Raw genomic sequence first — 14,885 nt, 5'->3', positions numbered from 1 at the left:
CATAAAGACGTCAAGTCTATTGTTTTCAAGACAGAAGCAGACCGGTGGTAATACAGTAATCCAAAACTTAACAAGAATCCTACTGAAAATACGTCCCAAATACGTATTTAGCATGTGATCTGAACAGCTTTCCGTGAGAGCCTACAAAAGACATCTTTCTCTCTGACGAACGTTTTACCGCATTCGCTAATGAAATCGCTTACCTTTTACTATAGTACTAATTATTTCTTGTTGAAGTTTACACAAGAAACAAGTTCCTTGATACAACATCCTGTTGCGTTTGACGGCAAGGTAATAAGTACGCTTCTGACACGAACCTCTTGGAAGATACTTTGTACGAATTACGGTTACGATTTTCACTTCGTAAGTAGCATCGTTTTAAATTGCCCAGTCCATGAATCGTAACTAAAACAAGATGGTGTTATAAATGTTCTGTTTGAAAATATTGTGTGCTTTCAATTCTCTTGGAAACAGCTGAGTTTATTTTTGGTTTAAGCCTTCTTTGAATTTTCATTTAAGAATTAGTGTTCTTTCTTCGCGTCTATCTATGAATACTGAAGAGTTAAGCCTAAAAACCGCAATGGCCGGCCATTCATATTATAGGCTTAAAAATCTTTCATTAGCTATACAGTCTATGATGAGCAGCTATCCTTTTTTGGTGCTTATGTCTTCCGTTAAAAGTGAGAATAGAAAGAGAATTAAAAAAAAAAAAAAAACAAAATTCACACTAGAAGTGAAAACCACCCAATGTGAAAAAACAAACAAAACTATTTTATGATAATAAGTGTATGCCAGCGGAATTAACCGCACGGCATGTATAACTTAAACTTTTTTCTTTTTTCTTACTTTTTGTAAGTAAAGCATTTGTAATGATTAATCCCACGAAACCAACTTTTGATGATTTCTCCGCAGCAACGATTAGCCGAGTTTGCACCAGACAAAACGAAGAAAATCGCTGTACAATTTTCGTTCTTTGTAATTGGGGCAATTTTAAAGGAATTGTTGGAGATGTTTGCGTTAATATCAACAGCATAGCACTGTTCAATTAGCACAATCAATTCTGCTCAAGCGGCGTTGTCCTCGTTAGATAAAATACTTGTAATGGCTCGTTTTTAATATTCTACTCCTGAAGATGAACTCTAAGAGTTATTACATTGTCCAAACAAGTTAAGTGCACCATAGTCGGAAAAAAGAGAAAAAAGAAAGTAAATATGCACGACATTTTCCTCTCCATGCAATGGTTTTTCGACTCACTGAGGGCCGCGTCCACAGTACGCCGGAAGAATTTGAAAACGGAGGTCTCACTCTGAAAACGCATCAAATGTTTTCCGTCCACACTACACCGGAGAAATTAAAAAACGCAACCGGTCATTCTGGACTTGTGTTTGAGGAAACCTCGTGATTGTCGTGACGTCATCGTTTTCGGAAAGCTTCGATTTCGAAATGTTTTCTGTCCACACTCAAATGCGAAGCCGGCGTTTTCAAAATCCTCCGGTTTGAAGAGCGTTTCCTAAGCGGAGAAACAAAGTTCCGTTTTCAATTTCTCCGGCGCAGTGTGGACGGGACTTAAACAAGTTTGGCGCGCAGTGATGTCGGCTACCACATTTTCTCCCGCCAAAATTAGACCGGCTCCCATGTTCACTCTTCAGTTAGAAAATCTAGTTAATGCGGTCGAACTCGTACCACAGTCTAAAGGTCTATAAAGTTTTGCCAGTTCGCTGAACTGGGAACACTTGTACAATACCACATCAAACAGCAGTTTTTAGTGCCATGTCTTTTCACACGCTAATCGAACACTAGGCTATAAGCAGATATTAGTGTATCTCAACTTTGGAACAATTCGAGTAGAGCGCCATTTTCAAATGCCTCCATTTTGAACAGTGTTTTCAGGTGTATGGATTTTCGATGATAACGATGAGTGATTTCGAATGTGTCAGTGTGGACGATAGGGAAAAAGGCATCCGTCAAAGAAAGATGCACTAGTGTTATTGCCTACTGAATTCTGTAACAGCACCATTAAAGAGAATTCTCTGGCCCAGTTCTCCACCTGGGCAAGGAACTGACAACAACAACAACAAACTGTTAGAGGGAACTTGCTCAGATTTCATAACACGATGTGTGTAATAAGCGAGGATCAACATTGATGCTTCAGCGAATCATCCTTCAAATGCCGTCAAACAGGTTTGCAATCGACGCTTGAAAAGTAGTCTACGAACAAGCGGCCCCTCGTCTCTCTTCGTCCGTTGAGCGTGCCCGAATTCGTGCCGGGAGAAAAGCGCAGCGTTTTGTTCCATGGCCCGCCCGGCTATTTTTCTTCTCTCTCTCTCTCTCTTTTTTTTGTACGCTCAACGGACTAAGAAGGAAGAGGCGCGCTCGTGGCCTACTGCCAAAGGGTCTTGCGATTACGTTTAAGATGTTAATGAAAGAAAAGAAAGGTATTATAAAGGAGCGTACTCGTGGTTTTTAGAGTTATTTTGGCTGCGTAAAGAATTGTCTTTAAATTGAGGAAACCTGAAAATAGCAGACTACTAAAATGGACAAACACCAAAGAGATAATAATAAATTATAAAAGGAACAAGGATTATTAAGGATGGAGGAGACTGACACGGACTACAAACGACGAACTTGAAAAATTTAGACTAAACTTTTCAAATTTCGCAAACCATGACGTGTAGCTCCGTTAATATTGTGAAAGAAATCTTTGTCATTATTAGTTTATTTTCGGGCATGCTATTCGTCATCCATAGTCGAGTTCCTCAAATAACGACAATCCTTTAACTCATTCATCATTTCTGCAAGCGTCTTTCCTTGGTTTGACTGTCTTTGAGATTCCAAGCCCGAGATCCCACTTCCCGGCGTTTTTCTGTGTTTTCTATCGATCAAAATTCGCGTTGCCATGGCAGCCTGACTGACGCGTCGAATATTTGTGACACCGGTGGCTGATGTTTTGCCAGAATTAATTCCACTCTGAGATTTGCTGCTTGTTTTTAAGTTAGGCGTTTTCGAGACTGTTTCTGCCACTACATAATGCCTCAAGTAGCTTTCGGTTGGTCTTTGCAGCTCTTCCAATCTCTCCTTTGTTGAGAGCTTTCGCTCAGGAAATGCAATTTGACGATTTTCAGAAGTCGGTTTGGGAGCCTTAGCGCGTAATCTTTCTGCGGCGACAGCGACTAAAGCCAAGCGGCGAAAGCCACGTAGCGCGTCGATATTTTGCCCTGTTGCACTTGTCGGGCTCTGTTCCTTGTCTGTATTTCTATTTGATGAAGCTGAGGGATTCCCCGCGTTTATTACAATTCCCAGAGGCGCTACGACAGTTGATATTTTTCTCCGGGCAGTTCTGTTATGTTCAGTCCACCCGTTACCAAGGTGACCAACACCTCCCGTTGCACCTGCCTCTTGTGTCGAGCTTGTTAACGCATGCAAATGTCTTGTGCTTTTATTTCCTGATAAGCTTACCTTTCTGGAAACGCGTTTATCGCTTTCACTACTATTTGTTTCGTCTTTACTTCCCGAGTTAAAATTAAAATTACTGCCTTGTTGTGAGTGATCCGGTGTTTGTACTTTTGCTATTGGAGACTCCCTGCAAAGATAAACGTCGCTTGCACAGATCTCAGCATTTTGTAATTGTCCATTTGTAATTAAAACCCCAGGTGATGTTGCTTGTATAATTTTGTCTACGTTGTTTTCCTGTGGTTCGATGTTGTCGTTCGAAACATCTGGTAGCTCTTGAAAACTTGAGTTACTTCCATGTGAAGTTTTTCTCTTATTGTCGAGAACTTTCTTGGAAACGTTTACCAAACTGTCTTTGATATATTTGTTCTTTACTTCGGCGCTTGTCTCATTAACCATTCTGGTAGTTGTATTTGCACTTGAAGATGCCGAACGCGTCTGAAAATTCATTTTTCCTAGCGAATTATGCGGATCAGATTTCGAATTCGATAAAGGTGTGTAAAGAAGATTACCGAGTTCACTTGGTAGTTTTGCACTCAAAAAGTTGGCTCTTAGCTTACTTTGATTTCTCGACAAAGTGGTTTTGAAAATATGCGATTCTGAACCCCCAGATTGAGGTCGACAATCCTTTGATGGTACCGCTAAATTAAGTTGGCCAGTTGTGAGTTTTCTTCGTGGTAAAGTGACGGCAACCTTGCTGTCTTCGCTTGTTTGACTCGAAGACTGTAGTGGATCACTAATCTGACGAATCGCTCTTCTCGTACTTTTTGTCTCACTCGACGCAAAAGACAATTTTCTGTATCTCATATCGCTCGGGACAGATATTTTTCGAAGTCGTGGGTTAATTTCCATATTTTCCGGGTTTCCAGAATAAAGATTTGAAATTGAACCAGCTCTTGATCGTCTCGGAGAATTAATTTCCATTAGCGATGATTCCATGCTCTGATTTTTGCTGGTTTCGGTCGCGAATGCGTTGGCCAGTGTTTCCTGCCTATTTGAGATTTTTTTAATGGTCTTGTCTTGCTCTCTTTGAAACTGGTCGAGGCGTTTTTGCAGTATAGATCGCTCGTGGAGATAAGCCTGGGAAACCCTACCATCATGCGATAAACCCGATGTTTTTCTCTTATCCATCGGAAACTGTTGACAGTCACTTCGGGGAAATCAACTCAAATCGGTGAAGAGTAGTGTTTGTCTAAGCAGTAAACGCAACAAAATGTCCCATAAAAGCGATTTCTACCCGTCGTGCGTTAATAAGAAAAACTGCCAAAAAATATTATCCGATGATTAAGCAGCGTGAACAAAAGAAATATATGTTCCGGAAGATTCTGAACCTAATGATCGAGCCATCACGTTGAAAAATATGGTACTTGCAACTATATGACCTGCGGGTCAATATTACTTTAAAAATACATACATCGGTCGGCAATCGAAACATGTTTGCACAGCATGAATAATTTATATTCAAATCTGTTTGATGTCTGTTTTATCCAAGCATTTTCTTTGAACGTACATTAGCCTTAATTAAAATAGTATTTTTACTTTAACACTTAAAGGTGGTTGAAACCTTGCATCCGATGTATGTTTTAAAATTTCCTTAGCTCTAAAACCCATCATAAACTTCAAAGTAATTGCTTTTTTCGTGGAATAAATTGCTGTCAAAATTATCGCCACGACCAAGTTAATCGATACATTTCAAAACTACTTGTAATGAAAACTCCGCCCACATCAATTTCTAATTTTAATTTTTAATAAAATTGTGGCGGAAAGACTCGCAGCCCAAAAAAACCAAACAGACGAACTTCAGCAAGTCTGTGCAGCCTATTCAAGGATTTATATTCCAATGTAACCGGCAAAATCAAACAAAAGCTATAGTTGAGTTGTTGTCATGTTGTTGTTGTTGTTGATTAAAAGAACTACGTGACGTTGCGCATCTTGGAAAATTGAGCCTAAATTTTTCAAGTATGTCGTTTGTAATCCGTGTTAATCTTCTCCATCCTTAACCATCCTTGTTCTTATAAGGTTTATTATTATTACTCCTTCATCTTATTCTCGCTTCAACTCTATTAAATCTATTTAGCTCAGAGCAGCACCTATATAAGTCGCTCGCTTTCTCCGCTATGTTCAGGAGGGAGTTAGGGGTAAACCCACGAGATTGGCTGTTTACCGATACTTTAAACTTCCCATAAATGGCCGATGTCCCCCGTGTAATGGCTTGGCCTCCCCTGCTTTGAGCTACGAGATGTTAAGATATACCACTGACCAGTAGACATTGATGTTTGGCTCGGCTCGGAGGCGGCCCACTTATTCTTATTTACGTATAGTGCAATGTTCTTAAGATTAAAGGATTGCGCAGTAGCTAGCCTTTAAACGGCCTATTATGTATTTGTACTCAAAGGAGCTCAGTCACGGCATTTTGAGTTATTTTGGCCGCGTAATAAATTACCTGTAAATTGGAGAAAACATGAAAATAGTAGTTTAGTAAGATGGAAAAACACCAAAGAGATAACACGATATGGGCAACGCAATATTATAACGTTCCATTTGACTCGAACTTATTCTCGACACGGGCTTGGATGTTTCCAGGCGAAACGGTAAACTGAAGTGAGCAGCAAGTTTTCGCTTCAACTTATAAAGAATTGGACGATCAGTATTATTGACTGAAACATTTATTAACCTGCCATTTTACACCAGCCCGTTCACATACATAATAACACACGCTTAATGAGTTTTAACCACTCACGTCAACTGCATTAATACTGGCTTTGAAGATTATCTCTGCTAGTTGAAAAATTGCCAAAACTATACATTATCTCACTCTATAAAAGCGGAAAATTTTCAATTTCATACACATTTTCCCAGTCATTTAGATTTTAGCTGGCTTCAAGCTAACTCCTAAGTACCAGAATACAGACAAGAACACAAAAAGTTGAATTCTCGTAAAAACTTGACTTCACTGAAAGTAAAATATGCAAACTGAAGAACATATCTTTCCCTAAAATCACGATCTCGTAATGACAATCGTGAAACGTTCGGAATAATAACGAATGCTTTCGGGCTATACGATTTGTACTTTTGTCAGGATTCCAAAAATGTCCCGAATTGAGTCCAATTTTTTTGAGGGACACTTTTGGATCAACAACTAACGTTTTCCAAAATACCACCTTCGTACCGCGCTAAGAATCCCGATTTCGAGCATATTCCGAGGATAGACGAATAGTTTCAACCGGATTACTTTCGTAAGAGGTTCGGATTATTTACGAACGTTTCCTGAGGATACGGTTGGTTCCTGATCACATTCGTGACACGTTCCGAACATTAACGAACATTTGACAAGGTTGCGGTTTGTAACAGAATACTTTCGAAACACATCCAGAAAACTCGCCAAGCATATGCGATTGCCCAGCCGTTAGTGTTGAAAACGTTTTTTTTCTATAGGAAATTGTCGGTAAACAAAATGGGGCGCAATAGTATAGAACGAAGTTCGATTTGACACGAGACATGTCAGCTGTGTATCTCTTACTCAAGGCAATTATTTAACATTTAACAAAAGCAAACGCGCCGTACATATTTAACAAAAAGAAAAAAAAAACACGAAAACACACATTTGACTAGCTGCGACACACAGATTAAATTTCATATTCTCAGAGGCTTTTATTTAATTTTGTTCAGCTAGCTAAGATGTCGTTTAAGATTATTCGATTATATATAACTTGAAATTAGCAAGAACATGCACGTTTGAATAATCTCCAACCAAGAGGCTTTTCAGGAAATTTCGCATGATCTTTACTAAGTAGATTAGTAGTATTATTAAAGGTGTTGACGGTTTTTACAATATACTGATTTTATTTAGTTAAGTCACGCACTGAACACAATTTCACATTAATTTTCCTAACCGAATATGAACGTCGTCTCACTTATATAAATTAATGCTAATATTTCAAAGCAACCAAATGTATAAAGCACTTTAAGCTTCGTGTTTCTTCGTTTTAAAACGGAAAACGATTCCGTTTCCGCTACTCAATTTTTTTTTGGCTTTCAAAACATATGATTAAAGTGGAATTCTTGAAAAAATTTTTCACATACAGCCTTAGCTAACACAAAACATTTCCAACCAAAATAATCGATGCCTTTATTATTGGCAAAGAACGGGATCCTTCCGTTTGCTAAAACTTTGCCAGTTTTTTGACTGATTTCTGACGAAACTTGTATTAATTCAACCATAGTTTACATAACCTCGGACGATGTTGTTTTTGGCCCGCTGCGTCAAATTCGATTGCTTTCTTGGCTTTCTTTAGAAAACCTTAAGTATCCGCAATATCTGAGGTCTTCAATGTTGGGTTCTTTGTCACTGAGGGAGGTCGCCGCAAAGAGGTCGTCTTGAAATTTTTGGGGAGGCTTGGCGATACTCTTGTTAGATGATTTATGTTCGTGGGCGTTTTGTAAGGATAGAAAAGTATCGCCTAGACCATTTGACTCCTCTTTGGCGCCCATTCGCTTGGCCGGAAACTTCGACTGCTTTCTGGAGTCGTGTAATGAACCACGAGGCGGTGCGAGTTTAAAATTCAGCTGTGAGTTAGGCGACGTTTTTGGTCGAGAAAGAACGTTTCCTGAATCACCTTGAGTTTGGAGTGAATGCATCCTTGAACTCGCATCCGCTACTCGTGGCGAAAGCCCCCTTCTCGCTGTAGCTTCTTCGTTGCTGTGCCGATTCGAAGTTGAAATGTGTATTTTCTTTCTCATCATCTCTGGCGTGGTTTTCAAAAGTGGTTGCAGCATTGCCACAGGAGCCGTTTTGGACCTTTCCAGCTTTTTATGTCCCATCTCTTGCCAGTCGCTCGCCGCGTCTCTCCCCAATTGAAGGCTGTCGTGAATCTGAGGCGAGCCAATGGACCTTGCTCTTGATTTGGCTACATCATTCGATGCCGTCCTCTCCCCCGATTTCACAGCATGGCGAACGCCTTTGAGGGCGGGAAAAGACGAAGTGTTTGTGCTACGAATGTTTAATCCGTCTAATACCTCGGGAAAGCTCTGGGTGCGACGAAGTTTCGACTTTTGCCCATTAGCGACAGGACTTCGGGGAGGGTGAACTCCGCCGTTAGGCTCTACATTGTTCAACGCGTGTGTTCCTAACAGTGGATCTGTCGCGAGGGCCTTCATGGATTCCCTGATTTCATCGAGTTTGCTTGCCACTCCGGCAATCTCTTTGTTGTGAATCTTTTGATACGCGTTTATTCTGCGACGAAGAATGTGGTCTTCATGCTCATTTAAAGTCGACATGCGTTTGGTTGTCGATGATCCAATCCGTTCAGCAGGTTCCTTGCTGTCGCGCGAAGACATCCTCCCTTTTGTTGCTTTTAGTGAAAATTGAACGCAATAACAATTTGGCATGTGCCACTTGAGACCGAAATTCGATATAGAAAATCACAAAATGTGTGATTGCGACAGCTTTTCTACTAATTCTTCAGCCAGATTTTGTCTTTTTGAATTTCCTTTTCACTAGAAGCACTGATTATCAACGAGAAATCCTCTCTGTTTTTCCAAATCAAAGAAGTCCCTCCGTTGTTTTCCTTGTCCCTGGGGATAGCTATATACAAAACTACGTGTTAGTTCTTACCATTTTTTAACATGCAAATTTGGATCTTTCTGATGTGTTTTGCTGTCGTTGCTGGGCGATATGAAGAGCTATTTCATTTCTATTTACCACTAACTGTGCTCCGGGCAATGCCACAAAAAAACCACCTGCCCAGTGAAGTGGCAATCTGCCACGTTTATCGAGGTGCCTATGTTCTGTTTTCATTGTTGATTGTCCGTTTCTCCTGTTCGCAGTCGCCAAACCACGTAAGTTTTTCGATTCAGGTTCATCTTTAATCGGTGGAATCTATCATTAGAATTCAAACCAGAAACACCCAAAATTTTACCCTGCCATTCACAAGTATGACAGTGACATTATTGACAGTGTTCAAAAGATTTAAAGCAATAGAAAAAGGTGTAATTAGTTTATATAATCACGCCTTCTAGAGAGTGCACGGAAACAGCGTTTTATCCTGTCAGTTTTATTTGTCATTCATAACTAATGTTACCGCAATAAAGGGGAAAACACTTTACAGAAAACAAGTGAGAAAAACTTAATACTTAAAAAGAATTAATTTGAGGAAAACTCAAGACAACAGATTTCCTACTTTAAGTTTGGCTTTTTAGATCTCTTCTGCTGTAGTGAAACTGTTTATATCGTATGCAGCTCATTCGACTTTGAATTTACCTTTTGTTTTTACAATCGTTATTTGAACATTGCATCGTAACAGTCTAACACAGGCCTTTCTAGCAAACAAAAGCTATCAATCAAGTTTTCATGTTTCCTTAGATATAAAAACTGAAAACGCGCAGAACAGTTCGAAATATCAATTGTTCATACTTATTGCAAACACCCCTTTCAGCCGGTGTGGATAATGACAATATGACAACCCATCAAGAAGCTCAGTATTTCTAGAAAAATCTAGTTTTATCACATCAAATGCACTGGTGAGGAATATCGAGGAAAGCTGTGTATCAGAAAGTGAACAAGTGACCGTATTTGCAGAGAAATGTTGACTCCTTCTACCATCTCAAAAAGTTGAATCGTTTGTCAGTTGGATTATAAGGCATATTCCTTCTTTTAAACTGAATAAGCTGAACTTCGTTAGTTTAAGACAAGAATGAAATAGCACGCTTTGCGCGCCCGATAGCAATTTTCCTCCGCGCTAACTCGGCATATTGAGACTCGCCAAGTGCACGAGGATTATATTTAAGCAGCGGAGCACTTTTTCCGTTCCACATAACCTCATCTAAGTACGAGGAGGGGGTGGGAGAATTCGAGAATTCGAGAATTCCCCCGAGTGTTTAGATGAGGCTATGCAAACACGGAAAAAGTGCTCTATTTCTTTTATAAAATAATTCTCAAAATTACGCTAAAATGTCACAACCGTACGTGTTTACATGCTCTCATCTAAACACACCTATCGACCAATGAGAGCGCACGTAGTATATACGTCAGTTATTTTATAAAATATAATTTATATGCACTAACGCCGGGTTTGCCAATTGTTTCGAAATGAAATCCATGCATGTAAGTCATTCAAGTCCTAAAGGATGCCCAAAGCTCAAAAAGAGTCTTGCTTAGAAAACTACCCCATGGCAACATTCACTGCATCGTGGTTAAAATCCATCAATGACCTAGCTATGCAAACTCATCCATAAATAACCACTTTGAAACTGACACGCATAACGCCAAACCTTGCATAAGCCGGAACGCGTGATTGAAAGGATATCCTCCTTGGACTTTGGACCTACGATTATAAATAGTCTTTTTACTACCGCTAATACCTGTATAATATGTGTGGAACAGCACGACTTTGCATAAAAATTACCTTCGACTGTCACTACTGTTATTTCATTATACAGCGACCACTGGTGGACACGAAAATTTTAGACTGGATATATGCTGAAAACAGAAGAACAATGGCTTCATCCACGGAAAACATCGCAATCATGGCAAACTGGTGAGTACTTCCCTCTGGTTTAAGTTTGAAAGTCACGATTCATAACTGCAAAAACACAATTAGTAACTATGTTACATATCTGGTTCTATCTGCTTGATAAAATGAGGAATTATCTTCAACACGGCTGAAAGGCTTACGTTACTCAGACCCGCAAAAGAAGAGCAGACAGAATGTGTCATTTATAGAGAGGAATGCTTTCATTAACATGTTTAAAACGACCTTTGTTCTTTGGCTTCAGTCCTGGCGTTATGACAAATTTAAAAGGTGTGAAAGTTAAAGAAAATTGTTGTCACGTTGTTGCTATTTGAAAGATATTTAAACCACGAACCAATTGAAGAAGTTTATTTTCCTGGTTAATCACTTTTCCAGTAAATGTACTATAAAGTTCACTGATACTCACTGCCATCGCTTTCCGACTAGCGATTCACTCGTGCATGCCACGCGCGTGATCCGTGGGTGAAAGTCCGAAACTGATAACTTCATTACGTCATGAAACCGGAATTTTTTAGATACCGTCCAAAAGCGCAGAAATGGGCTTTTATAGGGATCAGTTTTGTTAAAATGTGTACGAAGACATTTTCGACCGTGAAACTGAATGAAAGGAAGATCGGACTTTGAGAATTTACAACCTTGACCTGCCTTACTTGGCCTGCAACTTGAATAGAAAAAGTCAAAAGTTGACAAAGTTCTCGTTGATTTTGCCAAAATTATTCTTTCTATTTCTTAAGTCTCGGAAGAGGGTGGAAGAATGTTACCTTTATATCTATCTTCCTTATGTCAGGTAGCACATAAGGTCTTAAACGCAGAACTCGTATAAATTTATTCCCCTCTTTCATCGTAACTAAAAAAAGTGTAAAAACACGACAGGCCGTGCGCTTATTTTACAAAATAGCTCAGTGTAGTTAATTAGTTGTCCCTGACGACATACCTTAAAATTGATATCCATTATTGGCTTAACTCCAGAATAGAAGCATTTAAATTCTTAATTCGTGTTGTGTAAACTACCTTAAATGAGTTAAACCGAATTTGTTAGCCCTTACGAACACTCTGATCTCCTGTCAGTAAAATTTTGTTGATCAATAACAAAAAAAGTTCCCTTAAGATTTTAAAGGAGCTCAGTCACACTTTTTTGAGTTATTTTGTCCTCGTACAAAACTACCTTTAAATTGAAGGAAACATGAAAATAGTAATAAACTAAGATGGAAAAACACCAAAGAGATAATAATAAACCATCGAGGAACAAGGATGGTTAAGGATGGAGAAGATTAACACGGATTAAAAACGACGAACTTGATACATTTAGGCTAAACTTTTCAAGATGCACTAAGGCTTTTTTAGGTAACAGTAAAGTTTATAAGTAGTTTATGGAAAACGACTTTGTGCCTCTCCGAAGTTACTACTGTTACTAGAGGTATATTTTCTATGTATCTTAGGTGAAATTAATACAGATAAGGACTTCGCAGATTGGCAGAAATTTTCTTGCACCAATCCTATCTTACGAAAACGTTTGTTCTTATCACTGGATGATAGACGGATGGCTATATCTCTAGAACTATGCTTGCGCAGTCGGCTGGAAGTGGTTTCTTTGTAGCCTAGTGTTTCTTGCCAGAATAAATCTCGTTCAATGCCCTTTTCCGTTATGTTCGAGCCATCGAATTGTTTTGTTGCCAGCGATGCAGGCCTCATGACGAGTACTTCTGCGCGCCAGTAGTCTGCCCTTTTCCTTCTTGTTGGGTATTTCTACGACGTTTGGTAATGGCGAAGTCGTTCTTGACTGACCCAGGACTGTGAAATTCTCGCCTTCATCTGCCTCAAAGATCGCTTCCTCAATTACAGTAGATGGAGGTCGTTGGTAGAACACCGAGAGCTTTCGGAATGAACCCTGGCTCTGCAAGGCATTTAATTTGCCATTTTCAAAATTAAAACTCTTATCAGAATTGCTGTCTGTTATGCTGGTTGTTGTCGTGGTCTGATCATTTATGCCCAGTACTTTTACACGGATGTCTTCTCTTCCGTGTAATTCTGCTGTGTTTTGAGCGTTCCCCTCGCACGACAGTTTTTTAGTTACTTCCTTTGCTAGATCTAAAGACTTCGCTCGGTGAAAACAAGGCTCGTTTCCTGGAATTAAAGACCTCCTTTGCCGCTGTAAAAATGGCTGGTTTCGTGCATCCAAGGAACCCCTTCGGTTTAACAATGGCTGCATGTGTTTTCCTGCATCCAAAGACTTCCTTCGGTTTGACAATGGCTGGTTGTTAAGAGAGATGGTTTTCAGTCGTTGCCGTGTAGCGGAGCTCAGGTCACCGACACTTGAGCTTCTTCTACGTTCATGCATTCTCCAAAACGTATTTCTTTGCTGATTCAGATCGTCTGGGGGTGGCTCCTCGTTTCTTGTTTGATCGTTTGCGACAGTTTGGTCAGTAACGGTAACATTTGGCGCGGTAGAGGACAGGCTCTCAGTACTGAGCGAGGTCTCGTTTTCATTTTGCGAGTAGTTCAACGACAACGTCTTATCTCTGCTCGTGTTAGCCCGACGTTCCTTTGGTTTTCTTTGCCTAAACGGCATTATATCGTCAGCAGACATTGCTGTAACACATTTTAGCTCTTGCATAAACTTTTGTAACTCCCAGATTTCGCCATTGATGCTTTTCATTTGTCTTTGCTTTTCTTGCTCGAAACGCCGGAGCGTTTTCCGCAAGTCGTTGTTCTGACGGACATAGGATGTGGCAAGGTTTGGCAAGTCAATTGCCAATTCGCCCTTTTTGATCTGATTCCTTGTGCTTGAACGCTGCCTCTCAGATTCCATCTTGAAGAAAACGTGAAAAAAACTTCGGCATTGGCAATTCTGTCTGCGAGACACTACTGTTAATTCTGAGGGTTAGCTCACACGTCATTAATCTTTGAGGGCTGCTACCTACATAAAACTACCCAACGTGCTTTTGTTTTTGCCAAATGCTTTAATCCAAACTATTGTTACAGCATTCAATTTAACAGCTCATTACTCATTATTTTCGACAATTTTAATTTCGACTTAATATTGGTTATACGTTAATAATAATATATCAAGCTTTGACCAATTTTCTTTTTAGTACAATAGTCTAGTTAAAAATACTTTGATCCCTACGTTTAAGTTTTAACATAATTACGGCAGTACATGGGATTAGAAAGCTTTCTGTATTTTTACCGTAATGTACGCTAAAACAAAGGAGGCGTGGCTTTTAATTACTTTTCTACAACATTCACAGATTTTACTTAAGACCCGTCTACACATTTGAAAAAGGAGTTTTCACCCTGAAAACACAACATATTTTTCCGTCGACACCACGCCGGAGGAATTTAAAAATGCTACAATCACTGGCCATTAATTGAATTTGTGTTTGAGGAAAACTAGGTCAGGGAAATCACATGAATATCGTGACGCCATCGTTTTCGAAAAGATCCTTTTTCAAAATGTTTACAAGAAAACGAGAAACCAGCGTTTTCAATTTCCTCCGGTTTGGAAAGCGTTTTCGAAAAGTTCCCTTTTCGTGACGGATCAGGGTGGATGTTACGCCTAAAACTGTAGAAATAAAGCTGCGTTTTTAGATTTCTCCGGCGAAGTGTGGACGCCGCCTTAGAAAATATGGTATCGAGAAGACTACATGTAAGTAGAAAACGCTGATTAATGGAGTTGCAAGGTTCATTATTCTCAATTATTCTGGAGTACTGAAAAATTTTACAATTCGAAGCAAAGTGCTCCGGACGACCTTGCTCAGACTCACTAGTTGTTACAACAGTTACGTTCGAGAAAGGAAAAGAAGAGTAAGATGACAGTATGTGAAACATATACTGCCATTAGAACTGTTCATTAGAACGCGCGAACGCTGTTCAGGCAACCGCTTTTCAACATCGACGTTTCTTATT

At 39.6% G+C, this 14,885-nt stretch overlaps 2 protein-coding genes across 2 annotated transcripts in view; both read right to left on the bottom strand.

The window, feature by feature from the left end:
• LOC145495129 (uncharacterized) overlaps positions 1-14,885 on the bottom strand; it is a 66,043-nt gene that overhangs the window by 3,437 nt on the left and 47,721 nt on the right. The gene's annotated exons all lie outside the window — the stretch shown is intronic.
• Positions 6,508-9,397, bottom strand: LOC145495132 (uncharacterized). The gene has a single exon (XM_081474712.1). It carries the CDS (start codon positions 8,836-8,838, stop codon positions 7,714-7,716), a length of 1,125 nt encoding a protein of 374 aa, XP_081330838.1. The 5' UTR covers positions 8,839-9,397; the 3' UTR covers positions 6,508-7,713.

The sequence above is a fragment of the Orbicella franksi genome, chromosome 8 (assembly GCF_964199315.1).
Source record: "Orbicella franksi chromosome 8, jaOrbFran1.1, whole genome shotgun sequence".
Taxonomy (NCBI): Eukaryota; Metazoa; Cnidaria; class Anthozoa; order Scleractinia; family Merulinidae; genus Orbicella; species Orbicella franksi.
Note: the sequence above shows the minus strand (reverse complement) of the source record. Positions and strands in the feature narration are given on the sequence as shown.